The following is a 21,588-nucleotide window of genomic DNA, read 5'->3' as shown; positions in this document are numbered from 1 at the left end:
GGAGACAGTAAACCGACCACTGACAAGAGGCTAACGAGCGGAGAGACTCATTCGTCACGTCCGCTGGTAATGCCGAAGGAGTTTAGAGGAACCGGAATGGAAGAAGTGGAGCTGGTGTCAGTCTGTAACGCTGTACATATACTGTAAAACACAAGTTTTAGGTTGTTTATTTTTTCTCCAGCAGATCCCATTCATAGCATAACACTTCTGGCTAGCTGTCGTTTGTTTCTAGACTGTATATCCAGAAGTATGTGGAAACCCCTTCTAATGAGTGGATTGGGCTATTTCAGCCAGAACCGTTGCTGACAAGTGTATAAAATGGAGCACACAGCCATGGAATCTCCATAGACAAACATTGGCAGTAGAAATGGCCTTACTGAAGAGCTCAGTGACTTTCGACGTTGCACTGTCATAGGATGCCACCTTTCCAACAAGTCAGTTTGTCAAATGTCTGTCCTGCTAGAGCTGACCCGGTCAACTGTAAGTGCTGTAATTGTGAAGTGGAAATGTCTAGGAGCAACAACAGCTCAGCCGCGAAGTGGGAGGCCACACAAGCTCACAGAACGGGACCGCCGAACAGTGAGAGTAGAGTACAATATTAGTTTGTTAATCCCTATTTAGGAAATTGATTTATCACAGCATGCATCATCAATGATTTACAATGACAGGACATGCAACAATGACCAACACATGATAAAAAAATATATAAAAAACATTAAGACACAAACTCACATGCACCAACCATAGTATCCCTGAAACAATAGTCTGATTCAAGTGCTGTTTTCTATTCTAGAAATGCGTTCTCTGGCATGATGAATCACGCTTCGCCATCTGGCAGTCCGACGGACGAATCTGGATTTGGCCAACTGTAAAGTTTGGTGGAGGATAAATAATGGTCTGGGGCTGTTTTTCATGGTTCGGGCTAGGCCTCTTAGTTCCAGTGGAGGGAAATCTTAATGCTACAGCATGCAATGACATTCTAGACGATTCTGTGCTTACAACATTGTGGCAACAGTTTGGGAAAGGCCCTTTCCTGTTTCAGCATGACAAATCCACCATGCACAAAGCGAGCTACATACAGAAATGGTTTGTGGAGATCGGTGTGGAAGAACTTGACTGGCCTGCACAGAACCCTGACCTCAACCCCATCGAACACCTTTGGGATGAATTGGAACACCGACTGCAAGCCAGGCCTAATTGCCGGACATCTGTGCCCGACCTCACTAAAGCTCTTGTGGCTGAATGGAAGCAAGTCCCCGTAGCAATGTTCCAACATCTACTGAAAAGCCTTCCCAGAAGAGTGGAGGCTGTTATAGCAATAAAGGGGGGACCCACTCCATATTAATGCCCATGATTTTGGAATGAGATGTTCGATGAGCAGGTGTCCACATACTTTTGGTCATATACTGTAGATAACGGATGCACTTAAATCTCCTAGTGAGTGAATTAGGACATTTCATTAAGCACTGAAAGCGTGTGGGCCATCGATCTGGCTCGATGCGTATTGATTTGGGTTGATGTGTGTTGGCGTGTGTGGTTGGTGGCGTGTGACCCATATGTGTGCTGGTTTCTGCTGGGCTAGGGGTGACCACCCGATATAATTCAATTTACTGTCATTCTAGTTCCATGGCAGCCCCTACTACTCTGTGCACCAGAGAGAGAGTAGGCTACTAGAGACAGTAGAGAGAGAGATGGGAATAAGTGCAAAAATCTTTGTTTGCCAATCAAGGTTTGAATCATATGTTGAGGTTGAAGATACCTTGAAACTCAGCCAGGTCACCCTTGATACAAGTCAGTATTCGACGTCCATCCACGTCAGAGGAAGTCTGGGGACGATGCGGAAATCGGCCACTAGGCGCAACAGTGAGTGCTGTTACCTTCAAGTAGGTTTCGGGATTTGCTAGGCTGTTGTGGACAGGGATGGCGGATGGTTGTACGCATCTGTTTCTGGTGCCAAAGGTTGCATGTTCAAATCCAGCAATAGAAAGTATTTTTAGCTATTTTTATTTTAAGCATTTCCCAAACCTTAGCCATTCAGAGTTAATACCTTATCTTAAGATTTCTGAAGTAATGCATGGATGAACGTCTAATTTTGACGTGAGACTGTAAGAGCTACTGAACTAGTGGCCTGGACTTACAGTGCAGTCGGTAAGTATTCAGACACCTTCACACAATAACCCATAATGAAAAAGCATAAACAGTTTGGAAAGGCACACACCTGTCTATATAAGGTCCCACAGTTGACAGTGCATGTCAGAGCAAAAACCAAGCCATGAGGTCGAAGGAGTTGTCCGTAGAGCTCCGAGACAGGATTTGGTCAAGGCACAGATCTGGGCATTTTGCAGCATTGAATGTCCACAAGAACACAGTGACCTCTATCATTCTTAAATGGAAGAAGTTTGGAACCACCAAGACTCTTCCTAAACACAGCCCGGCCAAACTGAGCAATCGGGGTAGAGGACCCTGGTCAGGGAGGTTACCAAGAACCCGATGGTCACTCTGATAGAGCTCCAGAGTTCCTCTGTGGAGATGTGGAAATCTTCCAGAAGGATAGCCATCTCTGCAGCACTCAACCAATCAGACCTTTATGGTAGAGTGGCCAGATGGAAGCCACTCCTCACTAAAAGGCACATGACAGCCCAGTTGGAGTTTGCCAAAGGGCACCTAAAGACTCTCAGACCATGAGAAACAAGATTCTCTGGTCTGATGACACCCAGATAGAACTCTTTGGCCTGAATGCCAAGCGTCACATCTGGAAGAAACCTGGCACCATCCCTACGGTGAAGCATGGTGGTGGCAGCGTCATGTTTTTCAGCGGCAGGGACTGGGAGATTAGTCAGGGTCGAGGGAAAGATGAACGGAGCAAAGTACAGAGAGATCCTTGATGAAAAAATGACCTCAGACTGGGGTGAATGTTCACCTTCCAACAGGACAACGACCTGGCACACAGCCAAGACAACGCAGGAGTGTCTTCGGGACAAGTCTCTGAATGTCCTTGAGTGGCCCAGCCAGAGCCCAGACTTGAACCCGATCTAAAATCTCTGGAGAGACCTGAAAATAGCTGTGCAGCGACGCTCCCCATCCAACCTGACAGAGCTCGAGAGGATCTCAAAATACAGGTGTGCCAAGCTTGTAGCGTCATACCCAAGAAGACTCGAGGCTGTAATCGTTGCCAAATGTGCTTAAACAAAGTACTGTGTAAAGAGTCTTTTAAAAAAAATGTTTTACTGTTTTTGCTTTGTCATGTAGTATGTGCATTTCGCTATACTCGCAATAACAATAACATCTGCTAACCATGTGTATGTGACCTAAACAACTTGATTTGATTTGATCTGAGCCATAGGGCAGACTCATAATCCACTACTATCAGATTAGGGGGGGGTTACAGCTCAGCTTTATTTCTACAGCGCATCTGGTAACAATGACCCAGCAAATTACATTGGTTGTCACTCAATTAATAAAGCCTATGATTTAATATTGCGAAACCTGTTTTATAAACATCTGAATGCTGATGGTGCCACGCAGATGTAGCCTACGAATATTAGAATAGGGTAGGCCAGGTTTAGTGATGAGCAGTTTGCGAACGGTTCTTTCTTTTTGAGCGAGTCTTTTTATTGACTCGAGAGCCATGATTTGTTTTTCGTTTTAGTCGTTTGTTTGGCCTGCTTGTGCTGGCTGCAACGAGTCCTACAGCAGGATTAATGGTGTTTACAGACAGGCCGCGGTAAACAACGGTCTCATAGAGTCAATGGGGGTAGGGTGACGGGCTGAATAAAACGCAAGCAGATAAATTAAGTCTTGAGTGGCCGCTGCGCACGGTTGATCAATGAGCAGAGTTCATCTTGTCAACCAATCAATCAAGGTTTTAATGACAACGTTCGAGTTGACAACAACCGGGACCGCTGAGCTACAAATCAGGATTGAGGAGTTAGCACGGTAATTTTGGTCAACACGGAATAACCTGTACTACGAAAGTGGATCACTTTTTAGGCCGGGACATTTCTATGTCAATGAATCTTTCAGAACTAACCTTCTCCAGGGCAGGCTAACCCAATGGGTTTAACTCCATTAATCCTGAGCCATGAGTTGAGGACCAATCAAATCAGATTATACTCCCTCTCGTAAAGATTGCGTCATCATCCCCTTCATTTCAGAAAAATGACTAATAAAATCTAAAAACTTTTTTTTGTGTAAAAAATCACATTACACATTTTGTAATAACAAATGCATTTGAAACTTCACGTACAGTAAAACTTGTGTGATTTAAATACAATTATTTTATCTGTGGGATTGGGGAAAAAAGGTGCTTGTGCATTGAGAACCATGCAGTTTGGCGAACGATGTTGTGTTGATCACCCACACTGCAGTCAAGCAATGCATTCCGCCAACAGTCGTTCACAACCTAGTCCGGTTGCGGCTCCCGCTAGACCTCGTTTAAAATGTATCAAGAAATAATCGCATTTGTATGCCTAGCAATCAACAAATGTGCGCTGTTTAAAGCACCCGTTTACTAGTCTCAGTCACAAATGACAGCTTCAAGAAGCCCACCATGGCGAACGACGTGTGAGCGAGAGGCTTGGAGAATCATGACTCTTTCGCGTTTTCAGTTCATTGTTCCCCGGTAGGGGTTCCTGCGTGCTCTGGGCGTTACTGGCTTAAATGAACGAAATTAGTCGAAAGATTCGTTCTTTTGACTGAACGAGTCCAAAAGATCAGTCAGTTAAAAGAGCCTAACGTTCCATCACTAGGCCTACCTCTCGTTGGCATGAGATTCTGCGTCTTCCGCACTGTGCACACAGATGTTATCTGACTTGCAGGTCAATGTCATACTCAGTCAGGAGAGAACGCACCAATTCAGTCGCAACAGATCAGATGTATGAATATGAGTAAAAAACGTTAGTGAACTGGCTTTTTGTAAAGGTTGAATCGGTTATGCATGCTTCATTTGGATCGGTTTGGTCTCCCACGACCTGATGCACTCTTATCTTAAACATTAGCTAATTAACTAACGTTAATTATAAACTGGGTGGTTTGAGCCCTGAATGCTGATTGGCTGAAAGCCGTGGTATATGAGACCGTATACCACGGTATGACAAAACATTTATTTTTACTGCTCTAATTACGTTGGAAACCAGTTTATAATAGCAATAAGGCACCTCGAGGGTTTGTGGTATATGGCCAATATAACACGGCTAAGGGTTGTATCCAGGCACTCTGTGTTGCGTCGTGCCTAACAACAGCCCTTAGCCGTGATACATTGGCCATATACCACACCTCCTTATTACTTAATTACCTACCTAGCCATTTTTGAAAAGAAAGCCCAACTGACGCAGCATAGCACGTTAAAGGTCCAATGTAGCCATTTTTATCTCTCCACTCTGTTTGCTACAAATATACGTTGTAACTTGTCACTCTGATCGTAAAAGCGCATTGTACATTTGCAGTGTATTGTGTCAGAATAATCCACAGAGAACAGTCAGAGGTAATCAAGTCTTAGTGAATGAGAGAAAATGACCCCCCCCCTTTCTCTCTCTCTCTCTGTCACGTCCTGACCTTAGTTCCTTTTTTATGTCTCTGTTTTAGTTTGGTCAGGGCGTGAGTTGGGGTGGGCATTCTATGTTTTCCATTTCTATGTGTTTGGCCTGGTATGGTTCCCAATCAGAGGCAGCTGGCAATCGTTGTCTCTGATTGAGAACCATACTTAGGCAGCCTGTTTTTCCCACTTGAGTTGTGGGTAGTTGTTTTCTGTCTCTACCAGACAGGACTGTTTCGGTTGTGCGTACGGTGTGTTTCAGTGTTCAGCTTATTGATTAACTCTAACATGGACACTTACCACACTGCATCTTGGTCCTCTCCTTCCAACAGCCATTTCTGTCTCTCTCTCTCTCTCTTTCTCTCTCTCACACACAAACACACACACTTTCCCTATATCCCATCTGCCAGCTCCCTGCAGTGTGTGGTAATTAAAAAGATCAGCTTGTGTGATTCATCCTCTAGGCCTATGTGTGCATTTGTGTCAGAGAGAGAGAGTGTGTGTCAGTTTGTGTGTCTGTGTGTACCAAGTCCGTTCAATCCACTGAGAGGATGAGTATGTGTGAGTTACCCAAGAAGACAAGGGACGTCACAGATCTTTATACTCCCTCTCCTTTACTTCCTTTCTCTCTGGCTCTCTGGCTCTCTCTCTTGTTCTTTCTCTCTCTGTCTCTCTCTCTCTCTCTGGCTCTCTCGCTCGCTCTCTCGCTCTCTTTCTCTCTCTGTCTCTCTCTCGCTCTCTTTCTCTCTGTCACTGTCTCTCTGTCTTCCTCTCTCTCTGTCTCTATCTGTGTGTATATGTCAGGAATCGGGGTGAGAGGAGCGGCATTGGCCTCCTTGACCGTTGTCAGATTTGTATCCCCTCTTCCTCCCCTCCATCCTCTCCTCCCTCCTTGCATCTCATTAAGAATTGCCTCTCCTCTCTGAGGCCATGTACTCGTTGGATGATTACGGGTAAGGCTGACATTTCTCCTCCTTTTCCGCCCTCTGTCCGTTCGGTGTCGTTGTGTAGAGCATTGAGAAACGGTAGTAGCTCTAATAGAACATCCTTGATAACAAACACTTTGCAGACCTTGTACAGTTGGTGTTTGGTCTGTTGTGAAGTGAGGCTTTAGTCAATGATGAAAACTGTTGTTGAATTTCTGAAGCTGTGTAGCCTACAGTAAACATGTGTGTGTTCGTAAAACTGCGCCTGTGGTGACTGTCTTGATTACGATTGACTGTGTGTGTGTGTGTGTGTGTGTGCTTGTTTGTATGACAGGGAATGTGACTCGCTATGCTTCTACATGTGGGGCATTACAAAGCACTGCGTGCGTGACACTAATAAAGCATTGCTAGCCTTGCGAGTGTTGGAACAAGGCCATTAAATACAGTGAGGCCATTAATATAATGAATGAAGCAGATAGGAAGGAAGGTTCCTGTCAGTGCAGGGGATTCAACAGCACTAGCAGAAGGCGTCCACTCTAAACCTGACGTTGCCCCCCCCATGTGAGAGCGCTTGCCAAATCAGCTGTGGCAGGGTGTTGATTGGCAGCAGAGGCGATGGATCTGATTGGCTGCTGCTGCTGTCACTCCTGCCCAATCCCACGCTCGTCGGGTCTCTGACCTTGGAGAGAGCCGTTAAACCTGATCAAGGATCAGCTTAGGGACAGCTGTCTGTACACACATACATACACACACGCCCTGCACTTCCCTTCTGGCAGAAGACACATTTCAGTTGAATGCATTCAGTTGTGTAACTGACTAGGTCTCCCTATTTCCCTTCCCCTGTGTTGGACAGAAGGCCATCTCCCCCATCATAACATTCTGATGATCTATGAGACTGTATGAACTGCTTTTGTTTTTTTATAAAGTGCCATATTAGTTGAATTAGTTGACTATAGAGTGGGGAACAGAAGAATCCCCCCAAAATAATTGAAAAAATAAATATACATAAAAAAGAACGCTGTCTTCCCTGCGGTATGTGAATGGTCTGACTGCTATAGTAACACTCTAGCGCTCAGACACACACACACAGACAGACAGACAGACACACACACACACACACACACATACCATGGACAGTAAAGACTAGATAATGCCCTCACGAAGAGTTCATTGTGTCAGCAGTCACAGATCACCAGGTTCTGATTGGACACAGCCTGTGTCCATGGCACACTGTCTGCTCAGCTCAGCTCGGTTGAAATGTTGTTGCATTACTACTAGCTCAATAAAGACAGAGATGGTAGAGACTGGACAGAGAGGTTGTCTGCTCAGCTTTGATGAAAACTCTGCCTGACAAAGACCAGTAATGATTGAAATTAAGGCTGGGCGACATGGTCAAACATCATATCACAATATTTTTCACATTCTTGACAGTATGGTGTATATTTGACCCTTTTTTTCTGTTTCTGAGCAATGAAAGTTCTAGTGAAGTAGTCCAGTTTATAGACCTTTTCATTTAATTTAGCACTGTCACAACATATTGTTAAAGACGATATTGTATAAATCTGTACCCGTATTTGGCTCCATACCAGTATTGATGATGCTGAATATCGCCCAGCCCTAGTTGGGGCGATATTACTGCTACTAGTTCAATAAAGATAGAGAATGGATGGCAGACTGACAGAGGGATTGGATTGGTTCGGCTTGGACCAGTGTGGTTGAAATGCTGTATTTCTTCTGTACTCTGTCTGAATCAGTGTGTTGCTTGAGACCAACACATTTATTCCAGGAGCCTATTGTCAGGGGAGCAGTTTGGTGAAGGGGGGCAGCCTCTCGGTTTTATTGACCTGAACTCCTCTTCAGAGCACAGACACAACAACAGACTCAAGTCACAGTCCCTGTACTACAGGCACATAACGACTGGTAGCCAGTGGCTCCCTTCTAATAGTCACTCTGTCACACGCTGATCTGTTTCACCTGTCCTCGTGATTGTCTCCACCCCCTCCAGGTGTCGCTTGTTATCCCCGGTGTATATATCTCTGTGTTTCCTGTCTCTCTGTGCCAGTTCGTCTTGTATGTTCCAAGTCAACCAGCATGTTTTTCACTGTGCTCCTGAATTTTCGAGTCTCTTTTTCTAGCCCTCCCGGTGTTGATCCTTGCCTGTTTCTGGACTTTGTACCCACCTGCCTGACCATTCTGCCTGCCCTGACCTCAAGCCTGCCTGCCACACTGTACCTCCTGGACTCTGAACTGGTTTTGACCTTTTGTCTGTCCACGACCATTCTCTTGCCGACCCCTTTTGGATGTAATAAATATCAAAGACTCAAACCATCTGCCTCCCGTGTCTGCATCTGGGTCTGGCCTTGTGCCCTCATGCTGTCTGAGTTAAATAGACTGTATCTCTGTTTATAAGAATCACAGGATACTGATAAGAATCAATTGCTTGATCAGAAACATTCCCACTGTACTGTATTGTACTCCGCCTTAATGCTTCAACCACATCAACCACCAATAATAATCGAACGGTCCATGACAGAGAGAATTAGACGAGTGCTACTAATACTGTTGAAAGAGATGGGAACCTGTCTCCATAGGAATAGAATGAATTCCTCCTCTGTTTTCCCTTTCGGGGGAATGTGTCGATGCAGCCTAGGGATTTAGTGTGGTGGTTTGATATTTGAGCCGCAGATGAGATGATGGAGCTCTCCCCGGTAATATCAGATATATAATCTAACCTCTACGGTCCTCTGGAACATGGGATGGATACTTACGTGTTAAACCGATCAGTGGTTTTACCGCAGGCTCTTTTGAAGTCGTTTTCGCTTCCAACCAGAGTGAGTGACGTCGACAGAAATGGACGGGATGTGCGGTCGAAATACCTAAATGGGTGTGTGACGTCTAAGAAACGCAGTACGGTCAGTTCAGAAAGAAAACACGACGTGCGCGTTTTACCATTCCTTCGACACTATAGTACTGCGTGGTTTGGCATTAGGGCTCCCTCAGGGTAGCTTCACTGCCAGAGCCAAGCGTGATATGAAGTAGTGAGCGCGATAGGCTATACCCAAATCCCTCGATGGAAGAAACCCAGACAGGTGGAGGCTGGGGGCGGTGGTGGGATATCAGAAACAGCTGGTGCAGAGTGTGGTCGCTAGTCATAGCAACACGGCAAGCACGTGACTTCCGGCGTGGAGGACGCGTGTGTAGTGCTGGTAGACTGAATAGACCGTGTGTAATTAGAGTGTGAACCCAATTGGTGTAATATCAGCTGACGCAATCAGCCACACTCGGGGTTTCCCTTCTGAACGGACTACCCTTCACTTGTTAGGCATTTGGGATGGCAATGTGGCAATGGGAGGTTGTGTACAGTACTTCCATACTTCCATACTTCCATATATCTGTGGTTCAGATATTTATTTGAACGAGAGACGCATTGGTATCTCTATTTACCCACCGGTATGTGTTTGTAAGCTGTGTGTGTGTGTGTGTGTGTGTGTGTGTGTATTGTAGCTCCACCTCACCCTGGCATGCCACCTCGAATTAGAAGCGAGAAAGACGGGAGCCATCGGATGAATTAACAACAGTCACTCCTCCTCTACTATGGGCTCTCCTCATCCCTCGCTCCGTGCGGGCTTACGCATCCCTGTTTCCGTCCAATCAGAGCGCCGGAAGAGGAGAGGAGAGAGGGATGTGCGGAGGGGGAGTAGAGGACCAGCAGCCTCTGGGGCTGGCGGCCAACTGCTCATATCACAGCTGGGAGGGGAGGGGGGAGAGGGAGGAGGGGAGAGAGGGATGGAGGGATGGAAGTGGAGGCTGTAATCCAGTGAGACACGCAGAGGAGAGGCAGTGTGAGGGCAACGCCTCACAGCACTGTGAATCTCTCTCTCTCTCGCTCTACCACTCTCTTTCACTTTACCGCAACCCTTTCTTGCTCTACTGCTCTCTCTCTCTCTCCTTCTCTCTCTCTCTCTCTCTCTCTCTCTCTCTCTCTCTCTCTCTCTCTCTCTCTCTCTCTCTCCCCTTCTCTCGCTCTCTCGCTCACTCACTCGACCGGCAAAAAACCCAAAGGGCTCTCCTCTCGTCTCTCATTCAGTGCTCTCAGACTCTGAGCTGCTCTATCGTTTTTTCATTTATTCCCTTTTTTCTCTGTTCCTATTTTCTCTCCTCTTTTTCTCTCCCCCACCTCATCTAAAATATCTGCTGTGGCAAAAGATGCGTTGGTGAAAAAGGACCCAAAAGAGTTGTTTTGTTTGCGTCCTTTTCTTTCCTCGAGGCGTTGTCATTGGACGCGTCTTTGTTCTTTCATTTGTATGTATTTATTGTCCTGCTCCATGTGAATTGCTGTGTTGTTACTGGAGAAATAGGTTCGTGTGTCTGTGAGGAGCCAGCAGAGGTGATCGAGTGAAGAGAGGGGAGGAAAGGGGGGTGTTGTGTATTTGGCAGAGAGGGGGAAGCCCGGCTGTATCGCTCCGTTGCTGTGACTGTGAATCCACGGCAACCCCATTAGGTGCGGAGACGCAGAGAGGGAATTACTGGGATGCCATCGCTAACCTCTGACCTCTATCGTTAACTCACGCCACAGCCTGGACGGACAGACCAGGGGAAAGGAAAGAAGAATCAGAAGAGACACGGAGAAACTAGATAAATCCTTGAATCTTTCCTGTAGCTGGGCTTGTGCTGTGCGTCTGATGTGAGGTAGCTAGCACCATGGATATAAACGTGCAGTCCCACCGGTTCTACTTCCCTCAGATCTACTGTACTGAGGCTGTGCCTGCTGGTGCCCAGGTCCAGGTCACAGCGCAGGAGTTTAAAGTCAGGTAGGCTACTGGGTAACACTGGGTAGGTTACTGTGATGCTGCGCTACACTGGGTTGGATAGGTTACCATTGGGGAGACAGTAATACTGTAATGCTATGCGCATTAGGGAGGACCACAGCCAATTTGCAATGAGCAATAGTAACAGAGCAGCATACAGTAGCACAGTCAAGCTGGTATCTACTTTCCTATTGGCTACATCTCAAATGACATCATTCATAATCATATTGCCTATGCAGTAGAGATTTGCAGCTACCAATAGCCAAGCCCTGTGTCTATTAGAGAGCAGGGTCCTTGATGGGATTGCAAATAGATAAATATAAGTAGACATCCAATGTACAGAATGAATGTACATGTCTATCCTGTGGAATGGACAGCCGTGTCAGTTCTGTTCCATACATTGTGTTTCTATGTGCCAGCTGTGAATGGTTGTCCTTGCAGAGGGGCTGGGGTAGAATGTTAATGTGTAAGCTGTGCAGTCAATGTCTAGGTCCTGATAGGGGATGAGGGAGGAGGAGAGAAGAGAGGAGAGAAGAGAGGAGGAGGCATTGATGCCTTGTGAAGAAGCTTGCCAAGACTGCTGGGATGATGACAGTGGTGCTGTTGTGTTGTGTTTGTCTCTGAGGGCTGCAGCCGTGTGTGTGTGTGTGTGCGTGTGTGTGTGTGTGTGTGTGTGTGTGTGTGTGTGTGTTGTAGCTGTAGCTTGTTTGTGGCAGAGACCGGGGCTCTTTGTTCTTTCCGTCTGCCCTCTCCTTTCTCTCTGCCTGCTGCTCCTCCTCTTCCTCTCTTCCTTCTCTTCTCCTCGTAAACGCTTGCAGCTCCCATGGTGCGTTGGAGCATCCTTCCCTGATGTTGCCACTGTCGCCATGGTTGCAGAATGCTCTGAGACACATGCTCAATGTTTTGTGCAGTGTTTTTTTTTTTGTCTTCGGGCACCATCTTTATCAAGTTTATGTCTGTCTGGCACCCAAACACTCTTCCCCTTTATCCTTGCAATCAGTAATTTATCATTGTGTCAGCCATCCCTCCATCCGTCCATGGTTTCAGGTTTCGCCCAGTAGTAATCTGGTGTGTGATCACTGGTCAGATTTCTCCTCTCTAACGGATGATTAGATCAGCTTTAACAGACTCACTGAGTTTTCCCTCTGATAAGCAGCTTTTAACATAGCCAGGCCCAGAGGGTATCTTTCTACGAGGGATGTGACAACTGGACAATTCTTCTTTACCGTTTAAACTGACATTTATTTGATCGGTTATCAAAAAACACATTTGAAGGAAAAATATATACAATTCCACGTCAATTCATAATGCAGAATAGTGGGCCTATTACGTGTGTTTGACCGGTAGACTCAGGCAATGAAGTTATATCTACCGCAGCCCTTTAACAGACAGAGCGCAGCAACAGTCACGTGGATAGTTGATGACTTTTCAGACCATTAAAAAAGGTGCTGCGTCAGAAGACTGACTCTGTACAGTCCTATTCTGTTCTGGCATATAATGTGCTATTGTTTCCCCGACGACAATAAACGTTGCTGATTGATGTACTGCTGTGTTGTTTATGCTGTTTGTTTTTTTCATGGTAGGCTAAATAGATGCGTTATCTTTCTACACAATGTCTTGCTAAATCGCGTTATTTAACATACTATTTTAGGCGATTCGTGGGACCGGATCGCGGGGTAGGTTTCTGTCTCATAATATAAAATTACAGTAGGTTACCGGTATCGACTGTATCGATGACCCTTTTCAGATATAATCGTATGTGGCCCCTTGAAAGCGCCTCGGCTATGGCATGTTTGTTTGTCTGTTAGGGTAGACGACACTACGGCTTTTTAAACGCCGACAATAAACCTTCCCTGGAGACTTGGAGTTCAACAGTCTGTAAAGTCATGCCTTTTCTGAAGCGGGACTAACTTCCATCACTAGGAGACCAGAACTGTGCATCTTAGCCTTCCTGCTGCCTGTGCACAGACCACTCTTTCCTAAACTAGGATGTTCTACACACAACAGACTGAACACACACTTGTGTCATTAGCAGAGAGAAAGAGCAGGCAGGCTAGGGCGAGGTAGGGACATACAGTGCCTTGCGAAAGTATTCGGCCCCCTGGAACTTTGCGACCTTTTGCCACATTTTAGGCTTCAAACATAAAGATATAAAACTGTATTTTTTTGTGAAGAATCAACAACAAGTGGGACACAATCATGAAGTGGAACGACATTTATTGGATATTTCAAACTTTTTTTACAAATCAAAAACTGAAAAATTGGGCGTTCAAAATTATTCAGCCCCTTTACTTTCAGTGCAGCAAACTCTCTCCAGAAGTTCAGTGAGGATCTCTGAATGATCCAATGTTGACCTAAATGACTAATGATGATAAATACAATCCACCTGTGTGTAATCAAGTCTCCGTATAAATGCACCTGCACTGTGATAGTCTCAGAGGTCCGTTAAAAGCGCAGAGAGCATCATGAAGAACAAGGAACACACCAGGCAGGTCCGAGATACTGTTGTGAAGAAGTTTAAAGCCAGATTTGGATACAAAAAGATTTCCCAAGCTTTAAACATCCCAAGGAGCACTGTGCAAGCGATAATATTGAAATGGAAGGAGTATCAGACCACTGCAAATCTACCAAGACCTGGCCGTCCCTCTAAACTTTCAGCTCATACAAGGAGAAGACTGATCAGAGATGCAGCCAAGAGACCCATGATCACTCTGGATGAACTGCAGAGATCTACAACTGAGGTGGGAGACTCTGTCCATAGGACAACAATCAGTCGTATATTGCACAAATCTGGCCTTTATGGAAGAGTGGCAAGAAGAAAGCCATTTCTTAAAGATATCCATAAAAAGTGTTGTTTAAAGTTTGCCACAAGCCACCTGGGAGACACACCAAACATGTGGAAGAAGGTGCTCTGGTCAGACGAAACCAAAATTGAACTTTTTGGCAACAATGCAAAACGTTATGTTTGGCGTAAAAGCAACACACCATCCCCACTGTCAAACATGGTGGCAGCATCATGGTTTGGGCCTGCTTTTCTTCAGCAGGGACAGGGAAGATGGTTAAAATTGATGGGAAGATGGATGGAGCCAAATACAGGACCATTCTGGAAGAAAACCTGATGGAGTCTGCAAAAGACCTGAGACTGGGACGGAGATTTGTCTTCCAACAAGACAATGATCCAAAACATAAAGCAAAATCTACAATGGAATGGTTAAAAAATAAACATATCCAGGTGTTAGAATGGCCAAGTCAAAGTCCAGACCTGAATCCAATCGAGAATCTGTGGAAAGAACTGAAAACTGCTGTTCACAAATGCTCTCCATCCAACCTCACTGAGCTCGAGCTGTTTTGCAAGGAGTAATGGGAAAAAATGTCAGTCTCTCCATGTGCAAAACTGATAGAGACATACCCCAAGCGACTTACAGCTGTAATCGCAGCAAAAGGTGTTAATTTAAGGGGGCTGAATAATTTTGCACGCCCAATCTTTCAGTTTTTGATTTGTTAAAAAAGTTTGAAATATCCTATAAATGTCGTTCCACTTCATGATTGTGTCCCACTTGTTGTTGATTCTTCACAAAAAAATACAGTTTTATATCTTTATGTTTGAAGCCTGAAATGTGGCAAAAGGTCGCAAAGTTCAAGGGGGCCGAATACTTTCGCAAGGCACTGTATGTCTTGGTGATCTGCATCTCGCAATGTCTTAATTGTCTTGCAAATTCACCAAAGTAGCCGAAAGTTTGCCTCTCCCTCGCTGGTTTTATTTTAAATTACACAACTTCCCCCAGGCTTTTATAGGCATATAGTCTAGTTAGGCTATAACATGGAAAATAATGGTTTATGATAACTGCACTGTGATGTTAATTATGTGGGAGGAGAAAATATTGTGTTTCAGGTTAGGGATTTTTCTTAACGTTAAGGATCCCAACCTAGTTTAAACATTTTAACGTTTAAATGTTCACACCCCTAGTAGTTACAGTAAATTACAGCTAAGGCAGGAGGGCTATGTAGCTACAGTAAATTACAGCTAAGGCAGGAGGGCTATGTAGCTACAGTAAATTACAGCTAAGGCAGGGGGGCTATGTAGCTACAGTAAATTACAGCTAAGGCAGGAGGGCTATGTAGCTACAGTAAATTACAGCTAAGGCAGGAGGGCTATGTAGCTACAGTAAATTACAGCTAAGGCAGGGGGGCTATGTAGCTACAGTAAATTACAGCTAAGGCAGGAGGGCTTTGTAGCTACAGTAAATTACAGCTAAGGCAGAAGGGCTATGTAGCTACAGTAAATTACAGCTAAGGCAGAAGGGCTATGTAGCTACAGTAAATTACAGCTAAGGCAGGAGGGCTATGTAGCTACAGTAAATTACAGCTAAGGCATGAGGGCTATGTAGCTACAGTAAATTACAGCTAAGGCAGGAGGGCTATGTAGCTACAGTAAATTACAGCTAAGGCAGGAGGGCTTTGTAGCTACAGTAAATTACAGCTAAGGCAGAAGGGCTATGTAGCTACAGTAAATTACAGCTAAGGCAGAAGGGCTATGTAGCTACAGTAAATTACAGCTAAGGCAGGAGGGCTATGTAGCTACAGTAAATTACAGCTAAGGCATGAGGGCTATGTAGCTACAGTAAATTACAGCTAAGGCAGGAGGGCTATGTAGCTACAGTAAATTACAGCTAAGGCAGGAGGGCTTTGTAGCTACAGTAAATTACAGCTAAGGCAGGAGGGCTTTGTAGCTACAGTAAATTACAACTAAGGCAGGAGGTCTATGTAGCGTTGGTAAATTACAGCTAAGGCAGGAGGTCTATGTAGCTACAGTAAATTACAGCTAAGGCAGGAGGTCTATGTAGCGTTGGTAAATTACAGCTAAGGCAGGAGGGCTATGTAGCTACAGTAAATTACAGCTAAGGCAGGAGGGTTATGTAGCTACAGTAAATTACAGCTAAGGCAGAAGGGCTATGTAGCTACAGTAATTTACAGTGAGGGCTACAGTAAGTTACAGATACAGGGGTTAGAGCAGTGGTTGCAGTAGAAGTACAGACAACCACCACCTTGAATTTTCCACTACTTAAGTACTGGCATTCCTTACAATACCACCTCTAATACATGATCCCTGCTGTGGTACAATTGTGAGAACCAGCACCTTTACGCACTTGGCTAGAGGGATTTGAGTAAATCTACAGGTTATTCAGACACAGTTCAGTCTCGTATTACTGTAAAAGGCACGAAGGAAAAGTCAGCATGCAATGTGGTTTTCCTCTGACTGCTGTCCAGCATGGGTCTCTGTGGTCGGAGGGATAATAGCTTCCCTCCTGTTTGATTTGGACGAGGCCCTGGCAGTCAGTCACTGCTTCAGTCAGGATACTGTTAGCACAGTGACGGGGGGATTGAGGGAGAAAGAAAGAGAGAGACAAACAGGGAAGAAGCGGAGAAGAGAGCGAACAGAGGGAGACTTATCAGAGACGGAGGGATAAGGCGAGAAGGGAGAGAAAGAGAGTCTGTGGCACACATTCCCAGTTGCCTGCGTGGTGTTTGCAGCCTGCTGGCCGGCACATCCTCTCATCTCCAACACATTGGAGAAACACGCCGAAATCACCATCACGCTGTGAAAAGATGAACAAGTCTTTCAAGTCTGCTTTACTTTCACAAAATAATTTCAACCCCTTTAGCTGTATTCATGTTTCCTAAACCACTAACTGAACCACTGGTGTCTGTTGTATTGTCCTTCCTTGTTAACGGATGCATACTGTAGGCTCATTGTGATTTCCCTTGCACTTTGTCAGCTGTGTGTGTGTGTGTGTGTGTGTGTGTGTGTGTGTGTGTGTGTGTGTGTGTGTGTGTGTGTGTGTGTGTGTGTGTGCATGGGGTGTATCCCTCCTCTTCGCTCTGTGATTCTGTGTGTGTGTGTGTGTTGGAGTAGAGTGTGTCAGCTGACTCCCACTAAGCAGGAAATGGACACAGCTTTCTACAGCTGGATCAATACCCAGGTTATTAGTACAGAGAGAGAGAGAGAGAGTGATGGAAGGAGAGACAATTAGAGATAAAGGGACTGATAGAAAATAGGAAAGAGGAAATCTGAGAGGAATTCAAATGGGAAAATGCATGCTGGGAAATCAGAGGGGGAGAGAGGAAATGGGAGAGAGAGGGGGGGTGGGGGGTGAGAGTGGGGGATGGTGAGAAAAGCAGGGGTAAGCAAAAGAGAGGACGGAGGAAGGGAGCAGAGGCAGAAATACAAAGAGAAAGGGAGTGATGGTTGTAGAGAGAGAGAGAGTCAGAGAGCGATAGATGGTGTGATGGAAATAATATGGGTTAAAAGGTGGTCAAGGAGTAGTACACGCCTTAGAAAAGCCTTTGTGAAGGATTCTGGGGGTTTTGCGCCTGCCTGGCTTCCATGGTGACGGAGGCTGTGCATCCCAGAATAATGCCAGGTAACCACGACAACCAGCATCGGCCAACACCACAGGAGCACACACACAGCCAAGAGAGCAAATCTAACCTTTTCCGAAGTGTGTGTGTGTGTGTCTGCTCCACAGGCGCTCCAACAGACCAGGAGAGAGAAGTGAGGAGGATGCTCTTTTTCTCATCAGACCCATTTATCCTCCTGCTAAAACCTGAGGGTTGGGCCTCTTTCCATCTGCATATTAGTTGTTTTTATCTCTCTCCCTCCATCTCTCTCTCACACTCCATCTGTCTCTCTGTATCTCTCTCTCTCTCTCTCCCTCTCTCTCTCTCTCTCTCTCCCTCTCTCTCTCTCTCTCTCTCTCTCTCTCTCTCTCTCTCACACTCCATCTGTCTCTCTGTATCTCTCTCTCTCCCTCTCTCTCTCTCTCTCACACTCCATCTGTCTCTCTGTATCTCTCTCTCTCTCTCTCTCTCTCTCTCTCTCACACTCCATCTGTCTCTGTCTCTGTCTCTCTCTGTCTCTCTCTGTCTCTCTCTCTCTCTCTCTCTCTTTGTCTATCTGACCCTCACTATCTCTCTCTCTCTGTCTCTCTGACCCTCACTATCTCTCTCTCACACTCCATCTGTCTCTCTGTATCTCTCTCTCTCCCTCTCTCTCTCTCTCTCTCTCTCTCCCTCTCCCTCTCTCTCTCTCTCTCTCTCTCTCTCTCTCACACCCCATCTGTCTGTCTCTCTCTCTCTCTCTCTGTCTCTCTGACCCTCACTATCTCTCTCTGTCTCTCTGACCCTCACTATCTCTCTCTCTGTCTCTCTGACCCTCTCTCTCTCTCTCTCTCTCTCTCTCTCTGTCTCTCTGTCTCTCTGACCCTCACTCTCACTCTCTCTCCCTCTCTCTCTCAGTTCCTCTCTATCGCTGTAAGGGATTTACTATCCCCCAAAAGTAACAGTGACCCAAACCTCTTTTAACTGATTCATTGTTATCATTCAGCCCATTCTAAAGATCACGTTTAAAGCCTCAGGCTACTGGACTGGACATTATTGCTTGTATGATTAGGTATTGGGGTGATAGTAAGTTTTCCTGTTGTACGATTCTCCTGGGAATAGGAAGTGTCTGTCTGTCTGCCTAAGACTCTGTCAAATCATGGAAAATGTCCCCACACATGTGGTTGCCATGCAAGAAATACACTGTAAAATGATGCAATAGATGTAAAACAGAGAAGTTGCAGTGATATCCAGATTGGGCTGCAGGTTGCAGACCCAACCATTGTGTGAGTAGAGACGAGGGATGGCTTTCTGTCATACTGTAAGTAAAGGGAAGCAGACTGACTGTGTTGCCAGTTTCATTGTGTGAGTGAGCACTTAGCCCAGACGGCCTCGGTCAAACGCTCAACCGTCATAAAATATAAAGTTTCAAGTTGAATTAGCCGTCTGTCGTGTGTTTGTGTGTGTGTGTGTGGGGGGGGGGGGGGGGGGGGGGGCGTGCGTGTGTGTGTCTGTCGTCGCGGTTACGGGCCATCAGTTAAATGACGTCAAGCTGGAGAAAGCAGCCCCAGGGCAGGTCGCATCCTTCCTCAGATCTCCTTCTCATCCTTTCTCTCATCCCTCATTCTTTCATCCCTCACTCTTACTGTCCCTAATTCCATCCCTAGCAGAGGGGAAAAAGGTTTGTGAGTATCTGTGTTCATGGTATGACTCTGACAGCACTCCCGCCCTCAGTCACCTCCATCTCTCTCTCTCTCTCTCTCTCTCTCTCTCTCAAGGGAGCCCTGGAAGATTGATAGGCACGCACGCACGCACACACACACACACATTCCACGACCACCTTATTTAGGTCTCCTAATGTGCGTAAAGCAAAACTGCTATTTCCGGTTGAGGTAGACATAGCCTGTGTGGTAGCAGTAGACTCAATATTACACATTCCAGTGAATACTCATTAGTACGAGATCATCTTCCCATGAAAACTAACTAGATAGACAGGAAAGTGTCTCTCTCTCTCTGACCCTGCTCTAAGACTGAGCGAGACTTTATGGCAAAGTGGGCTTTTTTGATTTCCTCCAAGAGAGGCTGAATATCTGGTGTAGATGTAGATGTAGTTTGTCACTCTTCCTGATTCATTTCAGGCTCCTTAATTGGACTGGACTGGCAGCCACACAATACTTTTTGTTTTGCTTCGAGAGCTCCCAGTTATTTCCCACTCTCCTCTCTCGTGTCGTGACGTAAACCTCAGAGTTTTACGAGGGGAGGCAATCTTAACCAAGATTTGGTTGGCCAAGACCTAGAGTTTCATTTGATCGTTGTGCCTTTCTTCCTGAGATGGGTAGACTAAGAGTAATCCAAGGTATGACTGATCAAAGGCCTGTTTGTTTGTGTGTCGACTTAAAGCCTCGAGATCTGATGAGCCATCCACCCAGACTTTGGCTAAAAAGTTTGTTGGCACCAAATTACCCCTTCACTAAATTATTTGCCTTGACAATAGCATTCTAAATTCTATTTAGACTTGTAATAATTGTCTTTGGGAACATTGGGGGGGGGGGGGGGTTCCCGGAACCAAATTAAGCACATTTCTACCTGGCCCCAAAAAAATACACTTTAAATGGGGTTTCTCTTGGAGACTCCATTGAACATTCCAGCCCTTAGTGTGAAAATGCCACCCTCTGAATTTCTAAATCTTGAACAGAGTTTGACACACTCAGCATGACAGGGATGGCCAACCCTCCTCTCATTCAGGCTTTTGCTCCAGCCCTGCTGTAACACGCCTGCCAGTCTACACAGCCAGTAGTTTTTGGCCAAAGTGTATCAGACGTGGAGGTGAAAGCTACCTTTAAGGCCTCACGTTAGACACTCGTTCATCCGCCAACACGGTTTCCCTGGAACCCCACCACTTCTTTTCCTCTCTCTCTCTCTCTCTCTCTCTCACTCTCTTTTCAAACTCTCAGTGTGACACTTTGCTTAGGAAACTCTTAGATGTTTTATGTCATCATCTGTGGGAAGCAATTAAAGGCGCTCTCATGTCTCTGCACTGCTGTCAGCGGGAATTCAACTAGAAATTCAGACCCAGTTCCAAGCCTTGGTTTTATACCGTTCTTCTGTCCAAATGTCCAAATTGACCTCCAACAACCCAACTCAAATCACATTTTATTGGTCACACAGACTTTTAAAAATTGTATACCCCTTTTCTTCTTCCCAGTTGGTTGTTATACAGTCTTGCCTCATCGCTGCAACTCCCGTACGGACTCAGGAGAGGCGGAGGTCGAGAGCCGCGCGTCCTCCGAAACACAACCCGCACTGCTTCTTGACACAATGCCCACTTAACCCAGATGCACCACTGTCTCGGAGGAAACACTGTACACCTGGCGACCGTGTCAGCGTGCACTGCTCCCGGGCCACCACAGGAGTCGCTAGTTCGCGATGAGACAAGGACACCCCTGCCGGCCAAACCCTCCCCTAACCCGGCCAACACTGGGCCAACTGTGCGCGGCCCCATGGGTCTCCCGGTTGCGACAGAGCCTGGACTCAAACCAGGATCTCTAGCTAGCACTGCAATGGAGTGCCTTAGACCACTGCACCACTCGGGAGGCCAGGTTTACAGTGAAATGCTAACTTACTAGCCCCTTCCCAACAATGCTTAAAAGAGTTAAAAAGTATGACAAATATTTGCTAAATAAAAAAGGAAATAGTAATACAATAAAATAACAATAACAAGGAGCACCAGTACTGAGTCAATGTGCAGGGGTACGAGGTAGTTGAGGTAATTGAGGTAATACAGTATGTACATGAAGGTAGGGGTGTATGTGAGCGTGTGTATGTTTTATTTTATTTATTTATTTTACCTTTATTTAACCAGGTAGGCTAGTTGAGAACAAGTTCTCATTTACAATTGCGACCTGGCCAAGATAAAGCAAAGCAGTTCGACAGATAAAACGAC

At 45.7% G+C, this 21,588-nt stretch overlaps 1 protein-coding gene across 8 annotated transcripts in view; it reads left to right on the top strand.

The window, feature by feature from the left end:
* LOC109900966 (ena/VASP-like protein) overlaps positions 1-21,588 on the top strand; it is a 68,639-nt gene that overhangs the window by 6,235 nt on the left and 40,816 nt on the right. For 2 of the 8 annotated variants that reach the window (XM_031837486.1, XM_031837485.1), the window contains exon 1: positions 10,481-11,270. The exons of 4 other annotated variants lie outside the window; for them this stretch is intronic. In XM_031837486.1, coding sequence (XP_031693346.1) covers positions 11,161-11,270 — 110 coding nt within the window. In that variant the 5' untranslated portion in view covers positions 10,481-11,160. Of the gene's footprint in view, positions 1-10,283; positions 11,271-21,588 lie in introns of those variants that run through there. 2 more of the 8 variants (XM_031837487.1, XM_031837488.1) reach the window with 2 other exon arrangements.

The sequence above is a fragment of the Oncorhynchus kisutch genome, linkage group LG12 (genome assembly GCF_002021735.2).
Source record: "Oncorhynchus kisutch isolate 150728-3 linkage group LG12, Okis_V2, whole genome shotgun sequence".
NCBI classification, from domain to species: Eukaryota; Metazoa; Chordata; class Actinopteri; order Salmoniformes; family Salmonidae; genus Oncorhynchus; species Oncorhynchus kisutch.
The sequence above is the reverse complement of the archived record's forward strand: the minus strand, read 5'-3'. Positions and strand labels throughout refer to the sequence as shown.